The sequence below is a fragment of the Rhincodon typus genome, chromosome 5 (assembly GCF_021869965.1).
Source record: "Rhincodon typus isolate 14 chromosome 5, sRhiTyp1.1, whole genome shotgun sequence".
Lineage (NCBI taxonomy): Eukaryota > Metazoa > Chordata > Chondrichthyes > Orectolobiformes > Rhincodontidae > Rhincodon > Rhincodon typus.
In genome coordinates, this window is record NC_063336.1 from 39451630 (window position 1) to 39479273 (window position 27644).

The 27644-nt window shown below is 40.4% G+C and overlaps 1 protein-coding gene across 3 annotated transcripts in view; it reads right to left on the reverse strand.

The window, feature by feature from the left end:
• Nucleotides 1-27644, reverse strand: part of LOC125483128 (interferon gamma receptor 1-like) — a 96289-nt gene that overhangs the window by 6550 nt on the left and 62095 nt on the right. The window contains exons 2-6 of one of the 3 annotated variants that reach the window (XM_048596870.1): nucleotides 14533-14659; nucleotides 14265-14443; nucleotides 12817-12980; nucleotides 11520-11676; nucleotides 474-755 (exon numbers count right to left, since the gene is read on the reverse strand). In XM_048596870.1, coding sequence (XP_048452827.1) covers nucleotides 474-755; nucleotides 11520-11676; nucleotides 12817-12980; nucleotides 14265-14443; nucleotides 14533-14659 — 909 coding nt within the window. The remainder of the gene's footprint in view (nucleotides 1-473; nucleotides 756-11519; nucleotides 11677-12816; nucleotides 12981-14264; nucleotides 14444-14532; nucleotides 14660-27644) is intronic. The other 2 variants (XM_048596871.1, XM_048596872.1) reach the window with 2 other exon arrangements.

Sequence of the window (27644 nt, forward strand, 5' to 3'; positions counted from 1 at the left end):
GACTTAACATCTGTATACGATATTTTATAGCATAACACAAATGAAGAAGCATGTGAAATTACAAGAGCTAAATGAAACTTTACAAAAGCACTATCCAGAAAATAAAGTGTCAGTACTTGAGCCATATCATATTATCAAAGCTGCAAAGCTACAGAGTTCTCTTCTAGCGGGCAGCTGAATGAGAGATTCATCTAGGTTTAGTTGGATTACGGATATTAGAGAGCTTACAGGCGACATATGCAGATGGCACAAGACAAATGAGCGCGACATAGCATGACAGCAGGGCTCCTGCGTGGAATACCTATAAGTATCAGCAGCAGCAGCAACACTGTTAACTTCATTAGATACAACGTGGAGGGGAATTTCTTCCTTGAATGGTCACTTCAACAGATAAAGTTTAGGCAACAAGACTAAGCTGTGCAGGAAACGAGTACAAGCTTTGACCAGCATATAGCTCAACAATTTATTCATACCTCTGAAGGGCACAATGCTGATTGGGTGCAATTTGGAAATAATTTCTGACTTTAAATCATCTGTTGTACTACCTGGATTCACATCCTCCACTGGATACGTCTCATTGTGGTGCTCCTCATTATCCTGGTAATCCAGGTAGTCATCATATGTATAATCCTCAGTAGTCAGGTTGCCCTCAAACTCTTCATCTTCTTCTGCCAAAGGGCAAGTCAGCTCTTCATTCTGAGCAACGGTGTGGTTCTCACTCCTTAGGGTTGGTGACCAAGGCAAATTCATTGAATCTGTCAAAATATTGCATACTACTCGTGAATGATGTTTGCCTTCACATGGCAGGACTTTAGGAAGCAGTCAAGGACTGTCCATGCAAAATTCCATCTTTGCCAATATGACTTTTTTTATTTTTGCTGCCCATTGAAGTCGTTGCAGGTTTCCCTTCCCAAATTCCAAAAGGACTCCCAACTTCAAGGAGAACTGGTCTTCACTGTTAGCCAAATAGTCACCTCCCTTGATTACAGATGGTTCAGATAAATTAGAGGTGATTTTTAGCTTCTGGTTAAGATGGTTTAGAACTAAGCATTCTTGAAAAATTAAGTGCAAAGGACGCAATGTTTTCTTATTCATGTTCCCTTGCCTAATAAATCAGAACTCCACATAAGAACTCAGACAAGTCTGTAGGGGGCACTCGGGAGAAGTGGGGTAGAAATTCGTATGCCTTTTACCAATGTGAACACAGTGGATATCAATTTCTGCATTGTCGTCACCACATTGGTCTTCACTGTTTGTTTTTAGGTAACCCCGAGGATTTTTGAAAGTGGTGTGTCCAGCTCATTCATCTGTCCCAGTAACTGTTAAGTAATATTTATGAAAAAAAACTCAGTAGAGCGGTACAGTGTACACTCAAGCTAGTGTTTCTACTCCTACTGTGTTGCTTCTAGCTCAACAGCACTTAATGGGCCTCTACCGTAATTGCCGACTTCCATTTCTATTCTGGGGATTTACAAAATGGATGCTGCGGAGGAACGGGTCACTTGGTGCACTACCTCTGGAGGCACCTTGAGCCCAAACACCTTGTTGCAAATTTTAAAATTTGCTTAATGCTCAAATTTGAGAAATCTTTTAGCCCACTTTGTTGCAGGCATGTGTGCCCATTTCACATTGAGTTCAGACACTGTCCAATTACTACCCCTAGTGTAGGCAGAGGAAAGGTTTAGTATTTTCATTTAACATAGGAGATCCTTGACTTTATATTTAAAATAAAAACTGCAGAAGGAAAGTATATTAAATCTTTACTGAGGAAAATGCTGGTTAGCCCCAGCAAGAGTACTGTAACCAACTCTGGTCACTATACTTTGGAAAGTATGTCAAGGCCTCATAAAGGGTGCAAAGGAAATTTATGAGAATGGCACATGGAGGGTTTACAGAAAATGTGTTCTTTTTAAGAGCATAGAAGGTTAACGAGATTTTTGACAGAGGTGAATCCAAATGAGTAGGGCAGAAATCAGAAGTGTGATCCCTGGATGAGTGTAGCTTCCAAAACACTCAAGAAGCTTGACACCATCTAGGACAAAGCAGCCCATTTGACTGACACACTGTTGTCCACCATGAAAACTCACTCCTTTCATCACCAATGCACACAGGCAGCAGTATGTACCATTTACAACATTCGCTGTAGTAATTCAATAAGACCCCTCTGACAGCACCTTCCAAAGCTGTGACTTCTCCCATGAAGGGCAAAGACAACAGATACATGGAAACACCACGACCTGCAAGTTCCTCTCCAAGACCGACACAATCCTGTCTGAGAACTATATCGCTGTTCCTTTGCTGTTGCTGGGTCAAAATTCTGGAACTCCCCTCCCACCCCAAAAGGATTGTGGTTCTCCCTGCACCGGAGAACTGCAGCAATTCAAAAAGGCAACTCATCATCAACCTCTCCAAGTCAGTTAGAGGTTCACGATCAAAAACTAGCCTAGCCAGCCATGTCCATATTCCATGAACAAATAGAGAACGTTGTCTCATGCGACTCAGGTTGTGGTGTTAGGTGATGATTGACATCAGCAATGTTCCAGAACATGACCTGCCCCTAGCTGGACATATTGCTCACAGATTACTGGTAGCTTTCAGCCAGCACTAACACGAACCTCAATTCTGGATCCTCACTGTACACCATGGGAGACAAAGTCAGCGTCTCCCATTCAGCGACACACAAATGCGAGCAGCCTGTTAATGTTAGAGTTGGCAACCCATATCAGTTTTGCCTGCAACGATGCCAGTCAGGACGAGTGGGTGCCGAGGGTTGTGCTTGGTTATACCCCACAGGTACAGGGCATCATTGACTATAGACCTGAGAATCAAATCCTGCAGCGCTGCCAGGAGGTTTTATCAACAACCAGAGCTTGTGTGCTGCTGTTGTTTAATCACAGAGATATTTCAGAACATATTCGCCGGATCCCCAGGAAGGTGCATCCAGCCGACATGCTTCAGACGCCAAGATAGATCCGAAGGTAACTTTCAGTGGGCCCAGCCAGAATCACCAGAATGGCCATGGCGCACTGTGCTATGCATGATATTACGCAGGAATGGTCATGGCCTAGAAAATCACACGTTTACTCTCTGGGGTTCAGAAGAACGAAAACCAATCTTATTTATAACATAGAAGTATCTGAAAGGGTTTGACTGAGAGGTTGTTGCCCCAGCTGGTAAATCTAGGACACTGGAGTACATTCTCAGTTGGTCAATCACTTTTAGGTTGAGAAGAAATTTCTTTCCTGAATTTCTGAAATGTTTCATTATGATGGAGCATTCACAACCCTCCGTGGAGGGTTTCTGAAGCTGAAACTTGAGTAAAGGCTGATTATCAGCTATTAGCTGATGAACAGTGTAGAAGGATTGAGACCATACTCCTGCTACTTCTAATGATTCAGTTTTGCTTCATTTGCTTAAGCTAATTATTCATTTTTTTTAAACAGGTCTTCTCCATTTCCTGCCATTTCGTCATTGTCAGAGATTCTGCATCGATTTGTCCTCAATATCAGTCTCTAACTGTCCAGCTCCAATCTTGCTGCTTCCATTGCCTGAGATTTCAGTCTGATTATTTAAATGGTTTTCACTGCATCAGTAGTTCCTTTGAAAAATTTTGTCCTACAAATGTCCTTGCTCCATTTCTAGGTCTTCTGTCCTTAATTCTTATTCTGGTTCAATAATTAATATTCACATCTCTGTTTGCATTTCTTCATCTCAGAGGTTGGAATTAGACTCTGTCATATTAACAGGATCTTCTGAGTTACAGGCAATATGTTAGTAAAAGCCATGTGCACAAGTTAGACACAAAGAACACAGAGCTGATGTGGTTATACAAGGTGAGTACTCAAAAGTCTCACCTCTTCCCTTGTCTATTTCCACATTTATTGTTTAACCTTCCTGGTTACAAGCTCTTGCTTGAATCATTTGTTAAGGTTTGGAGACTACATTACACTCTGCTTGGCCATACCTAGTTTGCAATTTAGATCCATATGCTCCTCTGGTTTTAAACCTAACCACCAGGAAAGTTGTGCTCAATACCTTCTGTTAAACTTGGCCCCAGCCTGGTTTGCTGATTGGCAATATGACGTTATATCCGTAGAATGGGCTTTTCAAATTCTTTTGCGCTCTCTCTCTCATTCTGAAGCGGTTCTTTATTGCAGTTCTTCGTTTTCCCTCAGGCTCAGAGTTTCCGCCTCTTCTCCCTGCAAGAACCGTTCACATGATACTGTGATCTGCTTCCAGCAGCCAGTTTGCAATGTTTACAGTATAGCAATGATTTCCTTGGAGAACTCTCTATTGAAACCTTGTTGTTTTCACAGAATGGAATGCTGACAAGTCTCTGATGCAGTTGTCCTTTGGGAGTCTCTTAAATTTCCATGGCTGGTACTGTTGCTGGAATTCCAAGTCAGTGCTCACACAGTTGGTTCAAGTCTCTTTAGTTCTCAGACTATTACTTAAATTGACAGAGACATCAAAAAAAAAGCAACACAGAGGGATCTGGGTGTTCTTGTGCATGAAACTCAAAATGTAAGCTTGCAGGCAGCAAGATGGTGATTATGGCCTTTATCACTAGAGGCTGGATAAGCTTAGTTTGTTTTCTTTGAGCAGAAAAGGCTGAGAGGGGAACTGATTGAGGTGTAGAAGATTGAGGGGCATGGACAGGGTGGATACAAAGTGACTGTTCCCCTTAAGTCGATAACAAAAATTTTAAAAGGTGAAAGGCAGGGATTTGAGAAAAACTTCTTTCAACCAGAGGGTGCTGGGGGCCTGGAATAAACTACCTGCAAAGGTTGTTGATTAGGAAACCTCAAAACCTTTTTTAAAAACAACCTGGATGAGCACTTGAAATATCAAACCATTCAAGGCTATGGGCTAAGTAATGGAAAGTGGGACTAGTGTAGATTTAGAGTAGCTTTTTGTCAGTGCAGACTCGATGAGATGAAGAGTATCTTAGGGACTGTATGATATTGTACGTGGTTGGTGTTCAGAAACAGGGAAGTCCTGTCACAACTGTAGGATGTACTGGTGACGTTACACCTGGAATATTTTCTAGGTTTTGGGTTACTGTATTCAAGAAAGGATTAAGTGGCCCTGGAGGCTATTCAAGTGATTCACTTGGCTGATTCCAGGGGTGAGGGGTTGATGTATCAAGGGTGGTCAAACAGACTAGGCCTTTATTCATTAGAGTTTCGAAGAATGACGGCTGATCTTATTGAAACATACAAGATTCTGAGCGTGGGCTTGATAGGGCGGATATCGAAAAGATGATTCCACTAGTGGGGAAGTTGCAAACTGGAAGACACTGTTCCCTTATTCTGTAGCTGTTAGTTGAAGCTGAGACAAAAAGGAATCTCTTTTCTCAGAGAGTAGCGAATGTCTGGAATTCTCTACCACAGTTGTGGAGGCTAGATCAGAGAAAGTATTTTAAGAGGAGGTAGATAGATTTTGGAAATATCAGCAAGTTGAGTACCACAAGGAGCTGTTGCCAGTCACAAACTTGTTCAATGGCAGGGCAGGCTTGAGGGGCTGAATGGCCTATTCCTGCTCCTATTTCTTATGTTTTCCTGCTTTCTTGGAGATATTCCTCTTAAGTGGACCTTGCACACCATCAGTGTGCAACGAGAGTTTAAGGTGCTCATTTACCTTTGCCTGTGGCTCATGAAAGTGCTGCTGCCTAGACTTTGCTGCCTGTCAGTCATCTTCCTCATCCCTTGAGAAGCGAATATCTGGGGCAGCTCTCATCAAAGTACAAATGCAAGTCATCCCAATACCAGCCAGCAGCTTTTGGGACATAGCCCCACGTGCGCAATTATGTGAGGCCTGCCGTAGAGTACATTTCAGTCATAGACCCCTGCACTGGCCCTGGATGCTGACTGTCACTGCATGTTAATGGCATTACTCCTTTCAGGTCTGTTGCATACAGCCAGCCCACTTTCTGAGAGTCCCTCATTGGTTCACTTTAATTTCTCAATCTTCTTTACCAGCACGGTCTTTACCTCATTAGTTCCTCTTCCCACTGGTACATTCCCTGTAAAGCTGACCCATTTGTCTACAATTCCAACATCCTGGAACTGACGCAACCCAAATTTCTGTGGTGTGCTGGATGCCTATTAGGAGCAGATGGGACCATGGTTTTAAAAGGTAATGGAATGATTATCCAAAAGAAAATTGCAGGGGCAAAAGACGGTGGCACAATTATGATTAGCTTAATACAACCACCAAGTCATAGGAGTAGAAATTCTGAGGAAGGGTCACCGGACCCAAAACATTAACTTTGATTTTTTTCTTCACAGATGCTGCCAGACCTGCTGAGCTTTTCCAGCAACTTCTGTTTTTGTTCCTGATTTACAGTATCTGCAGTTCTTTTGGTTTTTATTTGTATAGGAGTAGAAGTAAGCCATTCAATCCATTGAGTCTCTGCCATTCAATGAGATTGTAGCTGATCTGGTAATCCTCAACTCTACTTTCCTGACTTTTCCAAATAACCCTCGATTCCCATATGGATTAAAAACCCGCCTCTCTCAATCTTAACCATATGTAAATGACCCAGCCTCAACTGCCCTCTGTGGCGATTAATTCCACAGATTCACTACCCTCAGATAAGAAATTCCTCCTCATTCCAGTCACAGCAAGGAGACCCTTACTTTGAGATTATGTCCTCTGGTCACTGAGTCTCTACTGCCAAAAAATATACCATCTATGCCCCTCCTACTTTCCCACAATAGGCCCACAGCCTTGAATATTCTGATATTCAAGCGCTCATCTGCGTGCTTTTTAAAGGTTGAGGTTTCCCCATGTCTATTACCCTTCCAGATCCCCATCATCCTCAAATTCCCTCTAAACTTCCTGCCTTTCACTTTAAAATTATGGCCCCTTGTCACAGACCCAACAACTGAAGGACACATCGCTTTCTTCTCAACCTGTCTATGCTCCTCAATCTTATACACCTCTATCAGGTTCTCCTTAACCTTCTCTGCTCCTAAGAAAACAACCAAGATTATCCAAACAAATAATAAAGGACCCAGCACTGATCCCTATGGTATGCCACTGCACACCAGGCCCCAGTCACACAAACAGCCTTCTACCACTATCCTCTGTCACTAAGTCAATTTTGGATTCAATAGATAGATAGATAGATAGGTAGAATCCCTACAGTGTGGAAACAGGCCCTTCGGCCCAACAAGTCTACACCGACCCTCAGACCATTCCACCCAGACCCATCCTCCCTGTAACCCACCTAATCTACACATCCCTGAACACTACGGGCAATTTAACATGGCCAGTCCACCTTGCCTGCACATCTTTGGACTGTGGGAGGAAACCAGAGCACCCGGAGGAAACCCACGCAGACACGGGGAGAATGTGCAAACTCCACACAGACAGCTGCCCGTGGGTGGAATCAAACCTGGGTCCCTGGCGCTGTGCTAACCACTGAGACACTGTGCCGTCCCTAACTTGGCCAACCTTCCAGTTGCCCTGGATCCCATGAGCTTTTACCTTCTTTATCAGTTTGTCATTGTCCTTGCCAAAGTGCACAGTGTCATATTTTATTCATGTGTCAGTTTGTTTGCCTACTCACGTAACTTAGGACTGAATTGAGAAGGAATTTCTTCACCCAGAGGGTTGTTAATCTGTGGAATTCCTTGCCCAGTGAAGTAGTTGACGCTACTTCAGTAAACGCTTTTAAAAAAAAGGTAGTTTTTTTTGAACAATTAAGGAATTAAGGGATACGGTGAGAACGCGGGTAAGTGGATCTGAGTCCACGAAAGGATCAGCCATGATCTTATTGAATGGCGGAGCAGGCTCGAAGGGCCAGACGGCCTATTCCTGCTCCTAGTTCTTGTGTTCTTGTGTTCTATATCCCATCATAGGTGCTTTGTATCACTCCTCACCACTTACTTTCCCACATTTTTTCTTGTGTACTCTGCAAATTTGCTAAGAGTACATTCACTTTCCCCATTCAAGTCATTAATATATATTGCAAATAATTGTGGCCAAAGCACTGATCCATGTGGCACTCTGCTAGTTACAACTTGTTGTCCTGAAAATCCCCCCACTCACTGTCTGCTATTCATCAGCCAATCCTCCATCCACGCTAACAGGAGATCCCTAACACCATGGGCTCTTATCTTATAAAGTAGCCAAGGGTAAGTATCTGGTGAACACTTCTTGGAAATCCAAATATATTTCATCTACTTGTTTCCCCTTTATTGTTTTCCTGCTTAATATTGCCTCAAAGAACTCTAATAACTTTGATGGGCATGATTTCCCCTTTATGAAACCATATTACCTCTGCCCAATTAAACTACACACATCCAAATGCTCTGCTATTACATCCTTTACAATACTCTAACATTTTCCTCAATGGCAAACCTTAAACTAACCGCCAAGAATTACTGAGACAACAAGGTGCAGGGCTGGATGAACACAGCAGGCCAAGCAGCATCATAGGAGCAGACAGAGACACTGCGACGCCAAGAATTACTCATTTTTTGTCTCCTCCCTCCTCCTAACTAGGCCAACATTGATTGAAAATCCCTAATTGCCCTCCAGAAGGTGGAGGCGAGTTGCCTCTTGAACTGTTGCAGTCCTTGGGGTATTGGAGCACATGTAGTACTGTTAGGTAAGAAATTACAGGATTTTGACTCAGTGACAGCAAAGGAACATATTTCCAAGTGAGGATGGTGAGAGGTCCGGAGAAGAATGTGCAGGTGATGCTGTTCCCACACACTGGCTGCTTTTTTCCCCACTTGGATGGTACAGGTCATGGCTTGGAAGATGCTCCTCAATGTTGGTGGAGAAGGGAGTGAATGTATGTGGATGTGGAGCCAATAAAGTGGGCTGCCTTCTTCTGGATGGTGTCAAGCTCCTCGAATATTGTTGGCACTGCACCCATTCAGGCAAGCACAATGTATTCTGTCACACACATGTCTTGTCCCTTGACTGGCTCTGGGGAATCAGGAGGTGAGTAATTCTTTGCAGCATTCCCAGCCTCTGTCCTCCTCTTGTAGCCACTGTATTCAAAAGACAAGTCTAATTCAGTTTCTGCTCAATGGTAACTCCCAGGACGTCCGTAGTGGAAGATTCAGTGGCAGTAATACTACTGAATGTCAAGAGAGCTGGTTAGATTCTCTCTTCTTGGTCATTGCCTAGCACTTGTGCAGTTCAAATGTCACGTGCCACACATCAGTCCAATCCTGGATGTTGCCCACATCTTGCTCCATTTGGACATGGACTGCTTTATTATCTGAGGAATCAGGAATGGTGCTGAATACTGAACCTTCTGAGAACATCCCCACTAATGATCTTATGAGAGAGAAGGGCCACTGGTGAAGCAGTTGAATGAAAATGGTTGAGTGTAAAATGCTACCTTGAGGAACTCCTGCAGAGATATCCTGGAACTGAGATGACTGACGTCCAAAAACCATCATCATCTCCTTTATACTAGGCATGACTCTAACCAACGGACAGTCTTCCCTCTGATTCCCATTCCTTACTAGGTCAAATACAGCCTGGACATCAACAGCAATAACTCACAACTGGAATTTAGCTCTTTTGTCAATGTTTGGACTGAGGCTGTAATGAGGTCAGGAGCTAAACGGGCCTGGTGGATCCCAAACTGGACATCAGAGACCAGGTTAGTCATTTGCATTTGTCACTGTATAGCACTATTGATGATCCTTTCCACCACTTTGTGGATGAAGAATAGATTGATAAATCAGTAATGGTTGGTTTGGATTTGTCAAAGAAATTTAGTCAAGTCAATTGGATACAAAATTGGCTTCAGTGAAGTCCAATATAGGCAACCAAGGGCCACTCTACCTGATATGACAGAGAAAGTAACTTCTCAGTAGACATGATGTGGAGAAATCCTTACGCAGAAGGTAAGAAAGCAGCTGAGGATAGAGAGGACGTATTAAGGTTCAGTCCATAAGAAGACATGAGCTTCTCAGGCAAGTTTCTGAAAGCTCAGGAAACTCATGGATGCACCATTAAACATAGAGCAAAAGACAACCAATATATCATTTTAACTGATCAATTAGCATATGTTAATAATCAATCTGCATCTTTGAAGAAGTTCTATGACCTGGAAGTTAGGAGGTTAGACCTTGCTTCTTGACACAATGACATTTTTGCTCGTTCAACCCTACTTCCGCACCCAAATCCATTGTTTCATTGTCAGGATGATCAGTAACCAGAGGACTCTGATGTAAAGTAATTGGTAAATCAGTCAGCAGCAGGGGCAATTTTCATTTATGGTACAATGATTTGGAATGCACTGTGAATTCAATAATACAGCAAACTTCTTACTAACCGGCACCTATAGGATCAGGACTGTGCCGGTTGATCAAGTGGTGAACATGATCAATGTTAAAAACAAGCTAGTTTGCTGTGTTGCTTCAGTTCACAATGATATATAAATGATGCCATCAGAAAGCTATCAGCAAATATTACTGCATATTGTTGAGTGGATGGCCAAATCAGTTTTAGTTTTATGCTTTCATGGGATTTGAGCATCTCTGGCTAGGCTGCCATTTATTGCCCTAGAGAAGGTTTCCAATTAAAACATCACAGAATTTGCACAGTGTATCGAGATAATTTATTAGAAGATTAACCAGTCTTTGTCTGGAAATATAAGTGTTGGCAATAATAGAGCATAATTTTGATGTCTCTAAAATAGCTATACGACATTACCATATACTGCAACATTCCATATTAGTCACAGGATAGTAGAATCATTATTGAAAAGGAAGAATATTTGCCCTGTTAGTAACAGAAAGCCCTTATTTCCAGCATGCAATCATTCCAAAATGATTCTGGGATTTTCACTTCCGCTGCTCTGAAGGTCTAGTCCATTTATTGATACATTTTGGGTGAAGAAGCATTTCCTGCTTTCAGATCTAAATCCATAATTTGGGAACTTGTCATATAAGCAAATGTGTTGCATAGCATGTGGTGTGTGCCGTATATGTGCAAGGTGCAAATCAATTGCCCAGTTACTTTTTATCAAATTCCCTTAGAAAGTAACATTGTCTGAATCAATACAGCGCTTGATGCTAACAGTATGGAAGAAGGCAAAAAAAATTAACCACATCATCTTAGAATTATTATAATGGTGCAGTTGAAAATCTTTAAAAGATATTGAAGAAGCACTTCGAAAAACATTTTTGGGCACACAGAAGCTTTTTGCAGAATTATCAGTCCAGCAAGAAGCAGTAACTTGTAAATGGATTATTAAAATGTCATAGCTTAGTAGCAACCTTACTAAAGTTGATAAAAGAAACATGACCAATTTCTTGAGTACTGATAAAAGTTCCAGCACTACCTAACAGAACTAATTGACGAGGGTTACTCAGTACAGCAATTTATTTTGCTGAGGTCCAACAGCCACATCAACTCCTAAATTTAGACTTAGCATTTGCAATGCACTGTGCTACATAATGTCAATATCTGCTCAGATTGCATTTCTTTTGAATTTCAGCAACCAGTCATTTAAAATCCAAACTGTGCATTCATATTACCTGACACATTGCTTGGATGAATTTGCAAACATATTTCTTGAGATCTATTTCCTTTCAGGTTTAAGTCTTGCAGATATACTTCTGCAGATACACAAGTAGCTCCAGTTGGTACTTGAATTTTGTGTAGTGTCTTCTTGCTGTTGCAAATGCTATCTTCCTGTAACAATTGAATTGCATGATTAGATAGGCTAGTGTTAACATGTATGAAGCTTTTAGCCAGAAATATCAGTGTAATGCAAATACGTTTCTTGGTGTGACATCTTAATTGTATTCTATGTGGCTCTAGCAATGCTTAAAAGGTCATGAAAGACCAACACTCATATATCCACATAAAAAGCAAAGTTGAGTTTAATATTTCAGCAGAAAGGCTGCACTCCCTTAGCGCTGCACTGATGCGTCACCTCAGATTATGTGGAACTTGAAATCACAGTAAGAGTACCACGGCTCCGTGACAACATTAATAACTTGACTATGTCAAGCTTCTGAGTGGGGATACTCTGTGGGTCTGCTTTTTACCACTTTGGGAGCAACCTTTTGATACTTGTGATGGCAACTTCAGTGATTTCAAAAACAAAATTAAACATGAACAATAATATGTATGGTTGCAAAAACATGTAGGACATTGGAGAACAATTGGGATTTTACAACAGTTTTGCAGTCTTGTTAATATTCTGTCTGTGCATTACTGGATTCGATTTCACAGCTTGCAAAATGATATTTCAATTGATGACCTTGTGGGCTTTTAATCTAGCATCATAACACTAAATTTGGGCTACTACATAATTTGCACTGATAAAATGAGGCAGTGATGAATGTTAATGGGGAAATATATATATAGAAATAATTTATTTTATTGACAGAATTTCCACATCAAATAAAAAAGAATTCCATTAGTAAATATACAGCAGAGGAAGACAGAGCAAAATAGTCTACAGCTACGTGATTTCTAAACTAGATAATTTAAGAAAAGTTATCAATATTTATATCAGCTTCTACAATTCAACTTGTTTTTAAAACATAACCTGAAGATTTCTGCGAAGTTCAATATTTATTAGAGCACTGCAAACAGATTCATGCTATTCTTCACGTTGCTCACTTGGCCAATTCAAAAGACATCTAAGTCAACCACATTGGTGTGGGACTGTACAGACCATGCTAAGTTAAATCAACAGGTTTTCTTCCCTAACAGGTCATTTTACTATAAACACCTATCCAAAAACAGAAGAACATTTTTCAAAAGCAAATCTTATTTTTTGTAGCATTATTGGAGACAAACTTGGAAACTTTAAAAACTTACCAGTTTCGGTTTTTCAGGATGCCAGTACCAAATATTGTACAATAATGATGTTTTCAAAATCTTTGCATTCCTTTTTACTATGGTGTTAGGGAGAGTGTAATTTACTTCCACAATTATATGGTTGTTATCAGCTCTAAGCTTTACATCAGGAGGACCTAAAGTGGCTATACAAGACATCAAAATTACAAATTTTGAACATATCATAACTCCCTCATGAAATATTTAATAAATATTGAACAGCATGTATTACTTTTTTGACAGGAGTCATAACAAGCATAAAGGAAGATGACTGTAGTTGCCGGAGGTTAATCAACTCAGTCCCAGGACAGTGCTGCAGGAGTTCCTCAGGATAATATGGGAGAATGACCTTCCCTACCCTCTGTCTCGCCACTTCCCTCCCTCACCCTCCCTCTCACTGCTTTGTTCCACAGCCTCTTCTATCCATCGAGCTTTCTCTTGCTGCCTCCCTAACTCAGAGGGGATGTGTGGATGGGCCGATCTGGTGAGGGAAAAGATTGGCTCGGCTGGAGAAGGAAGATGCTAAAGAGGTGGCACGCTGCAAAGGGTGGGACGGGGCAGAGTTGTAAGTAGGATATGGCGAGTAATCCATAATGGACGAACTTAATATTCATATAACTCTGCAGTGCAGCAAGAGGCCATACAGCCCATTGAGTCCACACTGACCTTCTGCAGAGCATCCCACCTAAACCCAGCCCCACTTTATCCTTGCAACCCCACATTTTCATGGCCAACCCACTAGCCTACACATCCCCGGCCACTAAGGGACAATTTAGCATGGCCAATCCACATAACCTGTATATCTTTGGACTGTGGGAGGAAACCAGAGTATCTGGCGGAAGCCCATGCAGACACAGGAAGAATGTGCAAACTCCACACAAGCAGTCGCCGAAGGGTAGATTCAAACCCAGATGCTGTGAGCCAGCATTGCTAACCACTGAGCCACCGTGCTGCCTATTTTGCCATATTGTTCATAATAGAGTTAGTGAGTTATTATGACTTAGAGGATATTTGGGTCAGTCATGTTTAAATATTTCCAACAGATTTTTGATATTAAAAAAAATCACAAGTGAGGAATCTAACAAATGTCTTTTCTTATAGATTTTCATTTAGCACACATTTTGTCATGTCACATTAAGTGTGCTAAATGAGGGACTGCTGTATTGGGCCACTTTTTATACAAAGCTTTAGGAAATACCGCAGAAATTTAAGAACAACATATTAAAATAGATATTTTGTTTTCAAAGTCATCAAACCTTCCTGGATTGAGTTAAATTTCATTACTGTGATTTGGAGCTTATAAAAGGCATTTTGCTGAATGGTCTATATGTAGCAGCCATTATCTCAAAAGAAAGCCACACACTGCATGTCCTGCACATTAAAGTTAAAAGACATAAAAATAAAGTTAATTCCTTTAAATTCCGGCTTACCATTTAATTTAAATATGAAACGATTAGTGGAAACAAAGTCTGACTTCTGTGATTCTGTAACCATATTAACTCTGGCATAATAGCCCAGTTTATCCTCATCAGGTACAAAACCATCACTGAGATCACAATGGTGTGTTGAAACATTTAAACAAGGCAAGAAAGGTCTCCATTGTGAAAAACTGTAAAACAGAATTTTGGTTGCTTGTAAAATACAATATTATTGTTTGAATTAAAATATACAAAAAAGTAAAACAAAAACAAAACTTACCTGTAATTTTTGATTTCGACATTAAACCACGAGTTTCTAGATGTATCAACGACATCCCATTTTAAGACAGTATGGAAATTATAAGATGTTACAGATAGGTTCACAGGAGGCGAAATTTTAGAAAGCCCTGGTTGGAAATATTTTTGGGAAAAAAAATTACTTATTTTGATTAAGAATAAAGGCTGTGAAATACAGTTCTAGAGTTCACAATATTTCAGCACAAGGCCTTTAATCCACCAAAAGTTGGGGTTGTGACATGCGCACAGACACTTCTGGTGCTAGTACACCTGATGCCACTTTAATGAGGGCATAAGTGTTTGAAACACAAAACATGCTACAGCAGACCACTAGCAGATGGAAACAATTCTTCTGGTGCCTCAAATACTCTGAAGGAGCCTCGATATAATCAGAATCATAGACACATACAGCATAGTCCAACCAGTCCATGTTCCCAACTAAACCAGTCCCATTTGTCTGTGCTTGGCCCATATCCCTCCAAACCTTTCCTATTCCTGAACTTATCCAAATGTCTTTTAAACATTGTAGCTATACCTGTATCCACCACTTTCTCTGGCCGTTCAGTCCACACATGAACTATTCTGTGTAAAAAATTTGCCCCTCATGTCCTTTTCAAATGTTTCTCCTCTCACCTTAAAAATATGCCCCCAAGTTTGAACTCCCACACCCTATGGAAAAGACCCTTGCCATTCACCTTATCTATGCCCCTCATGATTTTATAAACTTCAATAAAGGTCACCATCAACCTCCTACGCTCTTGAGAAAAAAAACCCCCGTCTTTCCAGTCTACTTTTACATCTCAAAACTTCCATTCCCAGCCAAATGCTGGTAAATCTTTTCTGAACTCTCTTCTGGTTAATAATACCCTTCCTACAACAGGGCAACCAGAAGTGTACACAGCACTACAGAGGAGGCCTCACCAATGTCCTGTGCAACCTTAACATAAAGTCCCAACTCCTCTACTCAAAGGTTTCAGCAATGAAAGCAAATGTGCTAAATGCCTTCTTAACCACCCTGTCTATCTGTGATGCAAATTTCAAAGAATTATGTACTGAACCCCTAGGTCTCTCTGTTCTACAACACTACCCAGGGCTCTACCATCAACTGTATAAGTCCTGCCCTTTTTTTTAAACCAAAGTACAATACCTCACATTTATCCAAATTAAACTCCATCTGCCACTCCTAGCCAATTGACCCATTTAATCAAGATCTCTTTTAATCTTTGACAACTTTCTTCAACGCTATACTTCTACACCACCAATTCTGGTGTCATCTGCAAATTTACTAACAATGCCTCCTATATTCCCATCCAAATCATTTATATAAAAGTGACAAACAAAAATGCACCCAGCACTAATTCCTATGGAACACCGCTGGTCACAGGCCTCCGGTCTGAAAATACAACCCTCCATCAACACCCTCTGTCTCCAAACATCAAGCCAATTTTGTATCCAATGATCCCATATGATCTAACTTTACTAATTAGTCTACCATGTAGAACCTTGTCAAAGGCTTTCTGAAGTCCAAGTAAACAATGTCTATTGCTCTACTCTCATCAATTTTTTTTTACTTCATTAAAAAGCTCAATCAAGTTTGTCAGACACGATTTCCATCGCAAAAAACCATGCTGACTATCCCGAATGAATCCTTCCCTCTCCAAAAGTATGTAAATTCTAACTTTCAGAATCACCTCCAATAACTTACCCACCACTGATCTCACTCATAGGAGTCCAGAGCGCTTCCGATAATTTGTTGTTGTACACCAATTTGTCACAATGGGAGCACAGCCATTATGACCAAATATACGATGATAGCACAGAGGAAGTAAGAGGAACAGGAAGAGGGATAAACAAGAAGCAGCTTGATAAGAACAATAAAGACACCCTTCTGACTACAACAGGTAGGAATCAGAAGCAGCAGTAGGTCCAATGTCCCTACAGCCTGCTTTGCCTTCTTGCAAAATCATGGCTGATCCTGAACCTCAGCTCGACTTTCCTATTCAATCTCCATAATGCTTGATTTGCTTAGCATCCTAAGATCTAAATTGCACTCAGCTCTGAATGTGATCACCGACTGAGCATCAATGGCTCCTTGGGGTAAAGGATCCAAAACTTCACAATCGCCTGAGTGAAGAAGCTTCTTATCTCAGTCCAAAATGGCAGCCCTAATTTCCCATTCACCAACAATCTCACACTACTCCTTCTCCCTAATGTGGAATCTGCTTTATAGTGATATAAATATAAAAGCCATCACAAAACAAATTTTCTAAACACATTTTTAAATCAAATCATGCATAGAAGAGTCAACTAATTATCCTATCTATTCATTTATGGCCAGTATTCTGAGTGTCTTTGGCTGTTTTGGTGCTTGTTATTCCAAATTGTTTTCTCTTATTATGTTAGATGAAAAGCAACAGTCATTTGTCATGTCAGCACTTTAAAAATGAATGTCGATGATGCTGGAAACAAAAATAAAAGAAATTGCCAACTTCTTAAATAAATAATCGATGTCAAATCTTCACAATATTAGTAGATGATAGTACAACCAACATTCCAAGGAAAATAACAATTAAGGACAGGGTTGGAACTCACCAATTTATCTCAAGCAAAAAAAAATCACATTGGAAAAATAATAGTTATAAAAAGCAAAGACTTCCAGGACTGGAGGAGATTTTCCACCCTGACAGAGGAAATAGGCATGGAAAAAGTATATGCTTTGAACATTATCTTCCCAAGCTTCATTGATTCAGGCATTATTCCTTTGATTTGGAAAATTGTAAATGTAACCCTGATATTTAAGGAAGCGAGAAATAAGGAAAATATAGGCCCATTTTCCCACAACAGTTGTTAGACAATTATAGAATACAAAATTCAGAAAGGGGTGACTGAGCACTTTGAGAAATTCAAGATATTGCCAGCATGCATCCAAGTAGAGTAGGTCATGTCTAATAAATCCAATAAATTTTTTTTAAGTGGATGTAATTAAATGTCTATAGATATGATGACATTGGCTTCCAGGAAATATTAAGTAAGGCTCCCCACAGAGAGGTGCAATGCTATAATGGGGACGTTAATTACACAAAGATCAACTGGGATAGGACTAATATATAGGGGAGGGGCCAGTGTTCCTGCAGTAATACGTATCCAGTCCAACAAAAAAACGAAGCACTGCCAGAGCCAATTCTTTGGAATGAGGAAGGCCGAGTAGATAGTGAGATAGCTGTGATCATTGAATCTTAAATGTTTAGGAGCATGGTGCAAAGGACAATGAGCAATCCAGAGTAAGAATATTCACCAGGCAGACAGCCATCTTCAATGGGTCAAGGACAGAACTGGGACCAAAGGCTGCTAACAGACACAGCAGTGAATCAATGTGCTGGTTTCAAGAAGAAGGAGGATTTGGTACAGTCAAGGTATATTCCCTCAAAACGCAAATGCAGGGCAAACAAATTGAGAGCTCTCTAAATGATAGTAGAGATAGAAATTAAATTAAAGAAGAAAAAGTTTGTTTATGACAGGTGTCAAGTACAAAGCACAGTTGAGAGCCAAACTGAATATAGAAGGATCAGAAGTGAGGCGAGAAGGCAAATAAGAGAAGAGGAATTAGGAGGAAAGACTGGCATCTCACATATACGGAAATCTCAGGCACGTTATAGTAAAATAAAGATGGTAAAAAGGTAGTGGGAACAAAAACAGGTGGAAGCATGAGGAATAGCAGAGGTGCTAAATGAATACTTTGCATCCGTCTTTACCATGAGGCGGATGCTGCCTAAGCCATGGTGACAGAGGAGGAAACCCAGTCACTGGAAGGGTTTAAAACTAATAAGGTGGTGATAGCGGATAAGTTGGCAATAAATACTCAAAAGATGATAAGCACCAGGACCAGATGAGATGCATCCAAGGAGTGTGAGTGGAAACTACGAAAACACTGTCAATAATCTTTCAATCTTCCCTGGACTCAAGGGTTATGTTGGAGGACTGGAGAATTACAACCATTTTGCACTTGTTCAAAAACAATTGTAAAGATCAGCCCAATAATCAAGGGAATGAAGGACAGACAATAAACACTAGCCTAGCCAACAGCATGCATCCCATGTAGAAATAAAAAAAACAGAAAAAGGTCAAAACCATTAATTCAGAAACTGGGGAAGTGATGCATTTCAGAAGGTTTTGGGTTGCGTTGGGGGAAGGTGCAGGGAAAGGTGCAATGAATTTGATTTATATTCACCTCATCATTTAGACTGTATTATTACTGAGCCACTAACTGCTGGAACTCAGAACTGACAACATATAGTAATCATTAATATATAATTGTATCTCCTTAACCAATGGAAGAAAAAGAGAAATAAACAATGCAACACCACAGCGAAGTAAATCTGGTGAATCAAAGTCAAAATAATTAGAAATAATGAGAGAGGAAAAAAGAAGAAATGAGGAAAGGTGGGCCCGTGAGACCAGGCCAGTTGCTCCTATGGACAGGTGGCATATATATGATAGACAAGATCACCTTCTGTTCTATGATACAATGACCCAAAATGGAGCTTTTTAACTCCACAGCCTCTGCATCTCAAAGACTGCCTATTTCCACTGGAATAGTTTTTAGACAGTCCTGCATGCCCAAATAACACTCACATTAAAATAATAACACATGATAAAACTGGAAGGATTATGTCTTGCAAACAAATCATAACAAATGCAATATGTTAAATGATACCTAAACATTGCTAGGCAACAATGTTGCTGTTCCACCTTCTTTAACAATAAAGATTTTCTAAATTCTTTCCTGTAAAGTCAACACACCCGAACAGTGGTTCACTGACCTTTTGACAACTAGTTATGGGAATGAAAGAAATAAATCCTGCTTCCTTTTCACAAATAGAGAGCAGCAATGCAGAAATTGTGTCACTTTTTAAAGTAGGAACACAGTCAAAGTTTTAGATGAATCTTCAAAAGGCACTATTTTAACCTAATCCAAATCCAAATCCAAACATGATCGCGTTCATTCTTATTTTGTCACCTCCTCAAAAAACTTAATCAAGTTAGTGAGGCACAACCTTGCTCGCATAAAACCATGCTGACTATCACTAATCAGTCTATTTGCTTCCAAATGTATATAGACCTTGTCCCCGAGAATCTTTTCCACCAAATTTTCCTACCACTGATGAAAGGCTCACAGGTCTGTAACTTCCTGGGTTGTCTCTGCTACCCTTCTTAAACAATGGGACAACATTGGCTATTCTCCAGCCCTCTGGGACCTCACCTGCGGCCAAAGAGAATACAAAGACATCTGTCAATGCTTCAGCAATTTGTTCTTTTGCCGCCCTCAATATTATGGGATAGATCCCATCAAGACCCAAGGACCTATCTACCTTAATACTTCTTAAGACACACAACACCTCTTCCTTTTTAATAGAAACTTGGCTTAGAAATTTGACACTTCCTTCCCCAAGATCATCCTCCAACAATTCCTTCTCTTTGGTGAATATGGACACAAAATATTTGATTACAACCTCATCTACCCCTCTGGCTCCACACATAGATTCCCTCTGTTGTCCTTTCATCAGTGGTAGGAAAATTGGTGGAAAAGATTCTCGGGGACAAGGTCTATATACATTTGGAAGCAAATAGACTGATTAGTGATAGTCAGCATGGTTTTATGCGAGCAAGGTTGTGCCTCACTAACTTGATTAAGTTTTTTGAGGAGGTGACAAAATAAGAATGAGGGGGCCACTCTTTTTCATGGCTACTCTCTTGTTTTTTATATGTGTATAAAAAGCCTTGGGATTCTTCTTAATCCTGTTTGCTAATTACTTCTCATGATCCCTTTCAGCCCTTCTAATTCCTTGATTAAGTTCTTTCCTACTTTCCCTTGGACTTCATCAGTTCCCATCCTACTAGACCTCATGTATGCTTCCTTTCTCTTTTTGACCAAGGTCATAACATCCCAGGTCATCCAAAGTTCACGTAATTTGCCTTAGCTATCCATTCTCGCAGGAACGTGCTGCTTCTGAATTCTTATCGACTGCCGTTTGAAATACTCCCACGTCTGTTGTGGATTTACCCTCAAACAGCCACCTCCAATCAACATTCTCCAGTTCCTGCCTAACATTGTTGTAGTTTACCTTCTCCCAATCTAACAACTTCACCTGAAGACTGCTGTTACTCCTATCTATGAGTATCTTAAAACTCATGGTATTATGGTTACTACTCCTAAAATGTTCCCTTTCTGAAACTTCACTCACTTGGCCAGGCTCATTTCCCAAAACCAAGTCCAGTATATCCCCTCTCCTGTTGGACTGTTTGTATACTGTGTCAGGAAACCCTCCTGAATGGTCCTTACAAATTCTGCCCCATCCAAGCCCCTACCACGAAGTGAGTTTCAGTCAATACAGCAGAAGTTAAAATCACCCACCACAACAACCCTGTTGTTTTTACATCACTCCAAAATCTGTCTACATATTCTCTCCTCTATCTCCTGCTGGCTGTTGGGAGGCCTGTAGTATACCCCCAGCATTGTGATTTCACCTTTTGTATTCCCGCGTTCTACCCATACTGACTCGCTGCACAAGTCCTCTGATGTATCCACCCTCAGTACAGCTGTGAGATACTTTTTTTTAAACCAATAATGCAACTCCCCCATCCTCTTACATCCCCTTCTATTACACCTGAAACATCTAAATCCTGGAACATTCAGCTGTTAGTCCTGTCCCTATTTCAGCCAAGTCTCCGTAATCACAATAATGTCATAGTTCCAAGTACTAATCACTTCCCCCGCTCTTTACAACAGTATTTCTCTGCCTGTTCTTATTCTTAGTCATGTTTGCCTTGGTTTCAATCTCAAACTCAATTTCTGCATCTACTGTCCTACTCCTCTGGTTCCCATCCCCCTGCCACACTAGTTTAAACCTTCCGCAAACACTCTACTATATACCTACCAAGGGCACCAGTCCCAGTCCTGCCCAGGAATATTCCACGCAGCGTTTACAGGTCTGACCCCACCCAGAACCAGTCCCAATGTCCCACGAATCTGAACCCTCCCCTTTACACCATCTTCTCAGCCACATGCTCAGGCTTTGTGCTTTTCTTAAATTAACTGGAACCTTAGGGAGTCTGTAGCTCCCTATTGTTTTCTAAATGGTAACATTTATCCAATCGCAACCCCTTTTTTTCCCCTGTTACGTAAATTGTTGTGATCATTTGAAGTTTGGCATTCTTGCATTTGTACCAACAAGCCTAAGACAATATGTTTTGTCAAGTCTCCCCTTTTGAACAATATTCAGGTACTGAAAAAAAAAGCTAAATGACTGCAGCTGCTGTAAATCAGGAACAAAAACAGAAGTTGCTGGAAAAGCTCAGCAGGTCTGGCAAACATCTGTGAAGAAAAAAAATTAGAGTTAATGTTTCAGGTCTGGTGACCATTCCTCAGAACCTTTTCAGGTACTGAAAAGCTTCCTTCTGATGTGCGATATCTCCCTGACGTTTCATGTGAATCAAAGTTTTGAAATGTTCCAAAATCTAAGGTTAAATCTTAAGATTTAAACCAAGAGCTGATTAAACTGGATGGAACTTTGACGGTAACTCTGGGGGTTTGTACATGTATAAGTAACTCTGCTTTCTCAGATTTGAACAGGTATAAACTAGTAATGCAATCATGTACAGATCTACATGCAGTTCTCCTCGAGGAACTGTCTAAAGAAATACAGTTCTAGTAGAGAGAGAATTAACACAAAATTTTCTACTTTAATTTTTTTAAAAAATTTTTGTGAACTAGGTCAATTTGTAATAACCATAATGTCAGTATAGATCACTATCTTTTACTGTTAAGATGAAAATATTGCAGTAAAACACCTACAGGAAGAATAAAGCAACTTTTTTCCGATCAATACTATGTAATATTCATTTGGTGACAGCTGTAGCTCAGGCACTTTCATTTCAGTCACAAAGTTGTGGGTTCAATGTCCCACACCAGACACTTGAGAATAAAAATCACTTCTCGTGAAAGGTCACTGACCTGAAATGTTAACTTGGTTTTACCCTACAAATGTTGCCCGAGTTAGTGAATGATTTCAGCATTTTGTGTTTGTGTTTGTGTTTTTGATCTCCAGCATCTTCATTCTTTTGCTTTTGCACAAATTCTAAACAGACAATTCAGAACAATACTAAGCAAATAAGGTTTGGCAAAGTCACCACAGAGAACCACAGGGCTACTCTCTTGTTAGAGAGAGATGAGTGGTGACAGTTAGCCTGAGGTTCAGCTCCACCATCACAGGAATTGAATCTGTGCTATTGGTAAGGTTTTGGATGACAAAGGATTTGAGGAGAGTCCTGCTTCTATTTTTTATGCAACAAGCAGGAATAGATACTGCAATTTTTAATGTAACTTCTTTCGAAGTCAAACGTGATCTTCCCTTATTTAGAATAACATCAATCAGAACTTCGATTTTCAGATTAAAATTGTACAAATTGCTTAAACATCGAAGCATCATCGTGCAAGATTAAAGAAAATCATGTTGTGGAAAGGCTGCATTTCAAAATCTACAATCGGAGAAAAAGTGCATGTGAGTTCTCAACTATGCAGAACGCACTCAGATATGTACTCAATATTTGCATGTTCAAAAGGTCCCCCATGCTTTCCCCAGGCACATTACAATGTAAAACAACAAATGAGATTGCATACACAGTGTGGAACTGGAGGAACACAGCAGATCACGCAACATTAGAGGAGTAGAATCGACGTTTCGGGTTGGGACCCTTCTTCAGAACTGGAGGGTTCGAGTTATAAGGATAGGCTGGGACTACTTTCACTGGAATTTAGGAGGTTAAAGGGTGACCTTAATGAGGATTATAAAATCACAAGAGGTATAGATAAGGCAAATAGCAAAGATCTTTTCCCTCAGGGTGGGAGCTCAAAATGGGGGGCACATTTTTAAGGTGAGAGGAGAAACATTTAAACAGGACATGAGGGCAACTTTTTCACACATAGATGGTGAATGTGTAGAATCAACTGCCAGAGGATGTGATAGATGCAGGTACAGTTCGAACATTTAAAAGACATTTGAGCAGGTACATTAATAGGAAAGGTTTAGAAGGACATGGGCCAAACACAGGCAAATGGGACGAGTTAGTTTGGGAAACATGGCATGGACAAATTGGACGGAAGGATTTGTTTCTGTGCTATATGACTCTGTGATGCTATCAGTTCAGATATTAGTAGGAGGCCTCTAAGCGTTCTTAGGTGGAAGTAAATAATTCTATTGCACTATTTTGAAGGGGAGCCAGGAAGTTACACACTACATCCTGGTCAACATTTATCCTTCAAAGGCTCTGAAACAGAATTCTTCTGTGTGTAATTTGTGTGGTATGTTTCCTACATTACTACAGGACTTCAAACTGTACTTCATTGGCTGTTAAACAATATGTCTAGTGGTCTTAAAGGCACTATACAAATGCAAATTTTTCATTCATTCCAGATATTTTAAGTAATTCCTTAGATGGAAAGGATAGTTTCTCAACTCGCATCCAGAGGCAAAAATAAAGAAACACAAGTAAGAATAGGGGGATGGGGAGAAACAGTCATAGAACACCAGAATCTCATAAGCAATGAGAACAACAAAGGAATTGACTTATCAAGAATGGCTAAAAGGTTTAAGTCATTATTCATGAGAAGAAGAAGTGATTGATTAAAACCTATAAGATTTTGAGGGAGCTTGACAGGGTAGGTGTTAAGAAGATGCTTTCATTAGTGGGAGAATCTTGAGCTAGGAGAGATAGTTATAGAACAAGGGAACATTTATTTAAAACTGAGATGCGTTAAGAACTTCCGCTCCCAGAGGGCAATAAATGTCTGGAATTCTCTTCCCTAGAGAATTGTGGAGGCTAGATCACTGGAAATATTTAATGAAGAGGCAAATAGATTTTTGAAATATCAGAAGAGTTGAGGCTAGCCAAAAACAAAAGAGTTGAAAGCAACGGTGGAAAAACAAAGATAAAGACAATTACATCGCAAATTCCTTTTTTGACAAGTACAGATTAAATTTTGCAACTGTCACAGCTGCAAATAAAGGAAGAACGTAACCTACTGCAGTAGACACACAACAGATAGCATTTAAGTGGGAAACAATATGGAGAACCATTACAATCAAAATGATACCTTTTTTGAAGGAAATTTGCAAGATCAGGAGACCTGGGGATAGTGATTCATAGGTATTTGAAAGATTTTTTTCAAAATTATTCATTCACATGAATGGGAAACAACACTAGCGTTTATTGTATACAACAAACGCTGGCAGACACAGTGGGTCAGACAGCATCCACAGACAGAGAGCAAGCTAATGTTGAGTCCAACGACTCTTCTGGACTCGAAATGTTAGCTTGCTCTCTTTCCATGGATGTTGTCTGATCCACTGTGACCTCCAGCATTTGTTGTTTTCAGTTCAGGTTCCAGCATCCACAGTAATTTGCTCCTACTAGCATTTATTGCCCTTTACAAATTGCCTTTGAGGAAATAGTGACAGGCTGCTTCCTTGAACCACTTGCAGTCAGTGTGGTGAAGGTACTCAGATAGTGCCATTAGGAACAGTGGGCTCAAGGATTATAACACATCAAGGATGAAGGAATGGTATACATTGCATGATTTACAATGGTAATCTGCAAATGTTGCTATTCCCATGCGACTAGTGCCTTTACCCTTCTAAATCATAGGAACATAGAACCAGGGTTATGGGAAAAAGGTAGTAAAGTGGTGTTGAAGATTATCAGATCAGCCATGACCTCATTGAAAGGTGGAGCAAACTTGATGGGTCAAATGGCCTGCTTCTGCTCCTACATCTTATGGCCTTGTTGGAGATTGTCATTGACTGCCATTTGTTTGGCACAAATGCTACCTGTCACTTATCAGCCCAAGAATAAACAGCCTCCTTCTGTGCTGCAGAATTCTACGAATCTGTGGAAAACCAGCTAAACAGGCAAAATCAGTTCCATTAAATCTAATCATGTGGTCATACTTTGTACTGGTGTTTGAAATTTCTATGTTTACGTACTGTTGAATAGCACTACAATATTTTGTAGGTGAATCAGCACTCTGCAGGTGTCTGGAAGAAATATTCAAATATATAATTGCACAAATCTTAGTCAATAGCTGTTAATGAAATTTCGATTAACCAACTGACAGCTACACTGAATACTTTCGCAACACACAATGGGTTGCGAACTATGAAATACTGAATAGCTTAGTGCTTTTTAAGGAAGCAAAACAGTACTGTACAGTCACAGGCAATGATTAATGGTAACAGTATTTAAGCAACATTGTGCTTTGTAGATTGCTGGTGCTCACGCCAGAAAGAAAAAAAAAGTATATTTTTTTCATTCATTGATCAGATACCAGTGGGGTTTTGATTTGTTTTTAAAATTGCTACACTTCATGAGCACTGTAAATGCAGCCTGTGATTTTGTTTTGTTATTAATAGTGGACTTTATTATAGAGAATGAGAGAAAGTAGCTGGAAATATGAAAACAGATGGCGACACCTGAAAAGGAAACGGTAAAGTTAGTGTTGGTTCTTTAGAAGATGACACTGGGGAATTAATATTGGGGAAAATAGGAAATAGCAGATACCTCAAAGAAGGCAGTAAAAGCATCCCACAATTAGCAGAAAAACATCTACGGTGCACTAAGAGAGCAAGGGAGTACGTGATGAATGGTAGGAGCCTAGGAATTACAGAGGACCAGAAAGACCTCGGTTTGCATGTCCACAGATCCTCAAAGGCAAAGGACAGCTGGATAAGGTCGTTATAAAGTCATATGGGATATCTGCCTTTATTAGTCAAAGCACTGAATGTAGGAGTAGGGAGGTTATGATGGAGCTGTACAAAATGTTAGTTAGGCCACAGCTGAAGTACTGTGTACAGCTCTGGTCACCATACTATAGGATGGATGCAATTGCTCTCAACAGATTGCAGAGGACTGTCATCAGGATGTTGCCTGGCCTGGAGCAATTTAACTATGAAGAAAGACTAGATAGGCTGCAGTTGTTTATGTAAGAGCACGGCAGACTAAGGGTGACCTGAGTGAGGGATGCAAAATTAGGAGAGGCAAAGACAGGGTAGTTGGAAGAAACATCAATAACCAGGGGCATTGTTTTAAGGTAAAAGGCAGGAAGTTTAGATGGGATTTAAGGAAGAATTTTTTCACTCAAAGGGTGGTGGGTATCTGGAACCTATTGCCTGAAAGGATGATAAAGGCAGGAACTATGGCAACATTTATGGAGTATTTAGATGACCACTTGAACTTGATGGCACATATGTTTCCAAGCCAAGTGCTGGAAAATGTGATTAGAATAGGCAAGTCTTGATGACCAGCATAGAAATAATGAGCTGAAGGGCCTCCTTTCGTACAGTAAAACTCTATGGCACTAAGCTCTGCCTGTCAACTTTTCCTCATTAGAAAAACCTTGCAGGTATCAATGCAGTAAACATTCTCTGGATGGTTTCTAAAGTATTTAGAACCTTCCTTAATAAGGAGACCAAACCTACAGACATTATTCAGAACATGGTCTCACCAATGCTCTGTATAACTGAACCTTAATATCTTTACTTTTAGGTTCAATTACTCCCCTAATAAAGGATAGCACTCTATTAGCAAATCTGTAGATATTTTCTAATCAACCTGTTCAGAGATGTCATTACACACTTCCAGAGCAAGTATGACTTGAACCCAGAATAAAACTCCTGGCCCAGAGAACTCCTGGCCCAGAGTAAAGGACACTCGCACTGCACCAGGGGCTTTCTCTTTCAAGTTCTAAACAGGCCTGAACCTGCTTAGCTCCGGAGGTCAACCATTTTCAGACAAACGTACACAAAGACAGGGGTTTGTAACCCAAAGTTAAGAAGCCTCTGATTAATGATTAATGGATACAAAGGATTGACTCCGCTTTTCTCTCCACAGATGCTGCCAGACCTGCTGAGTTTCTCTCACAATCATCATCACTAACGGTCCCTCACAGGTGAGGATGACTCTAAGATAGTAGGAACTGCAGATGCTGGAGAATCCGAGACAACAAGGTGCAGGGCTGGATGAACACAGCAGGCCAAGCAGCAT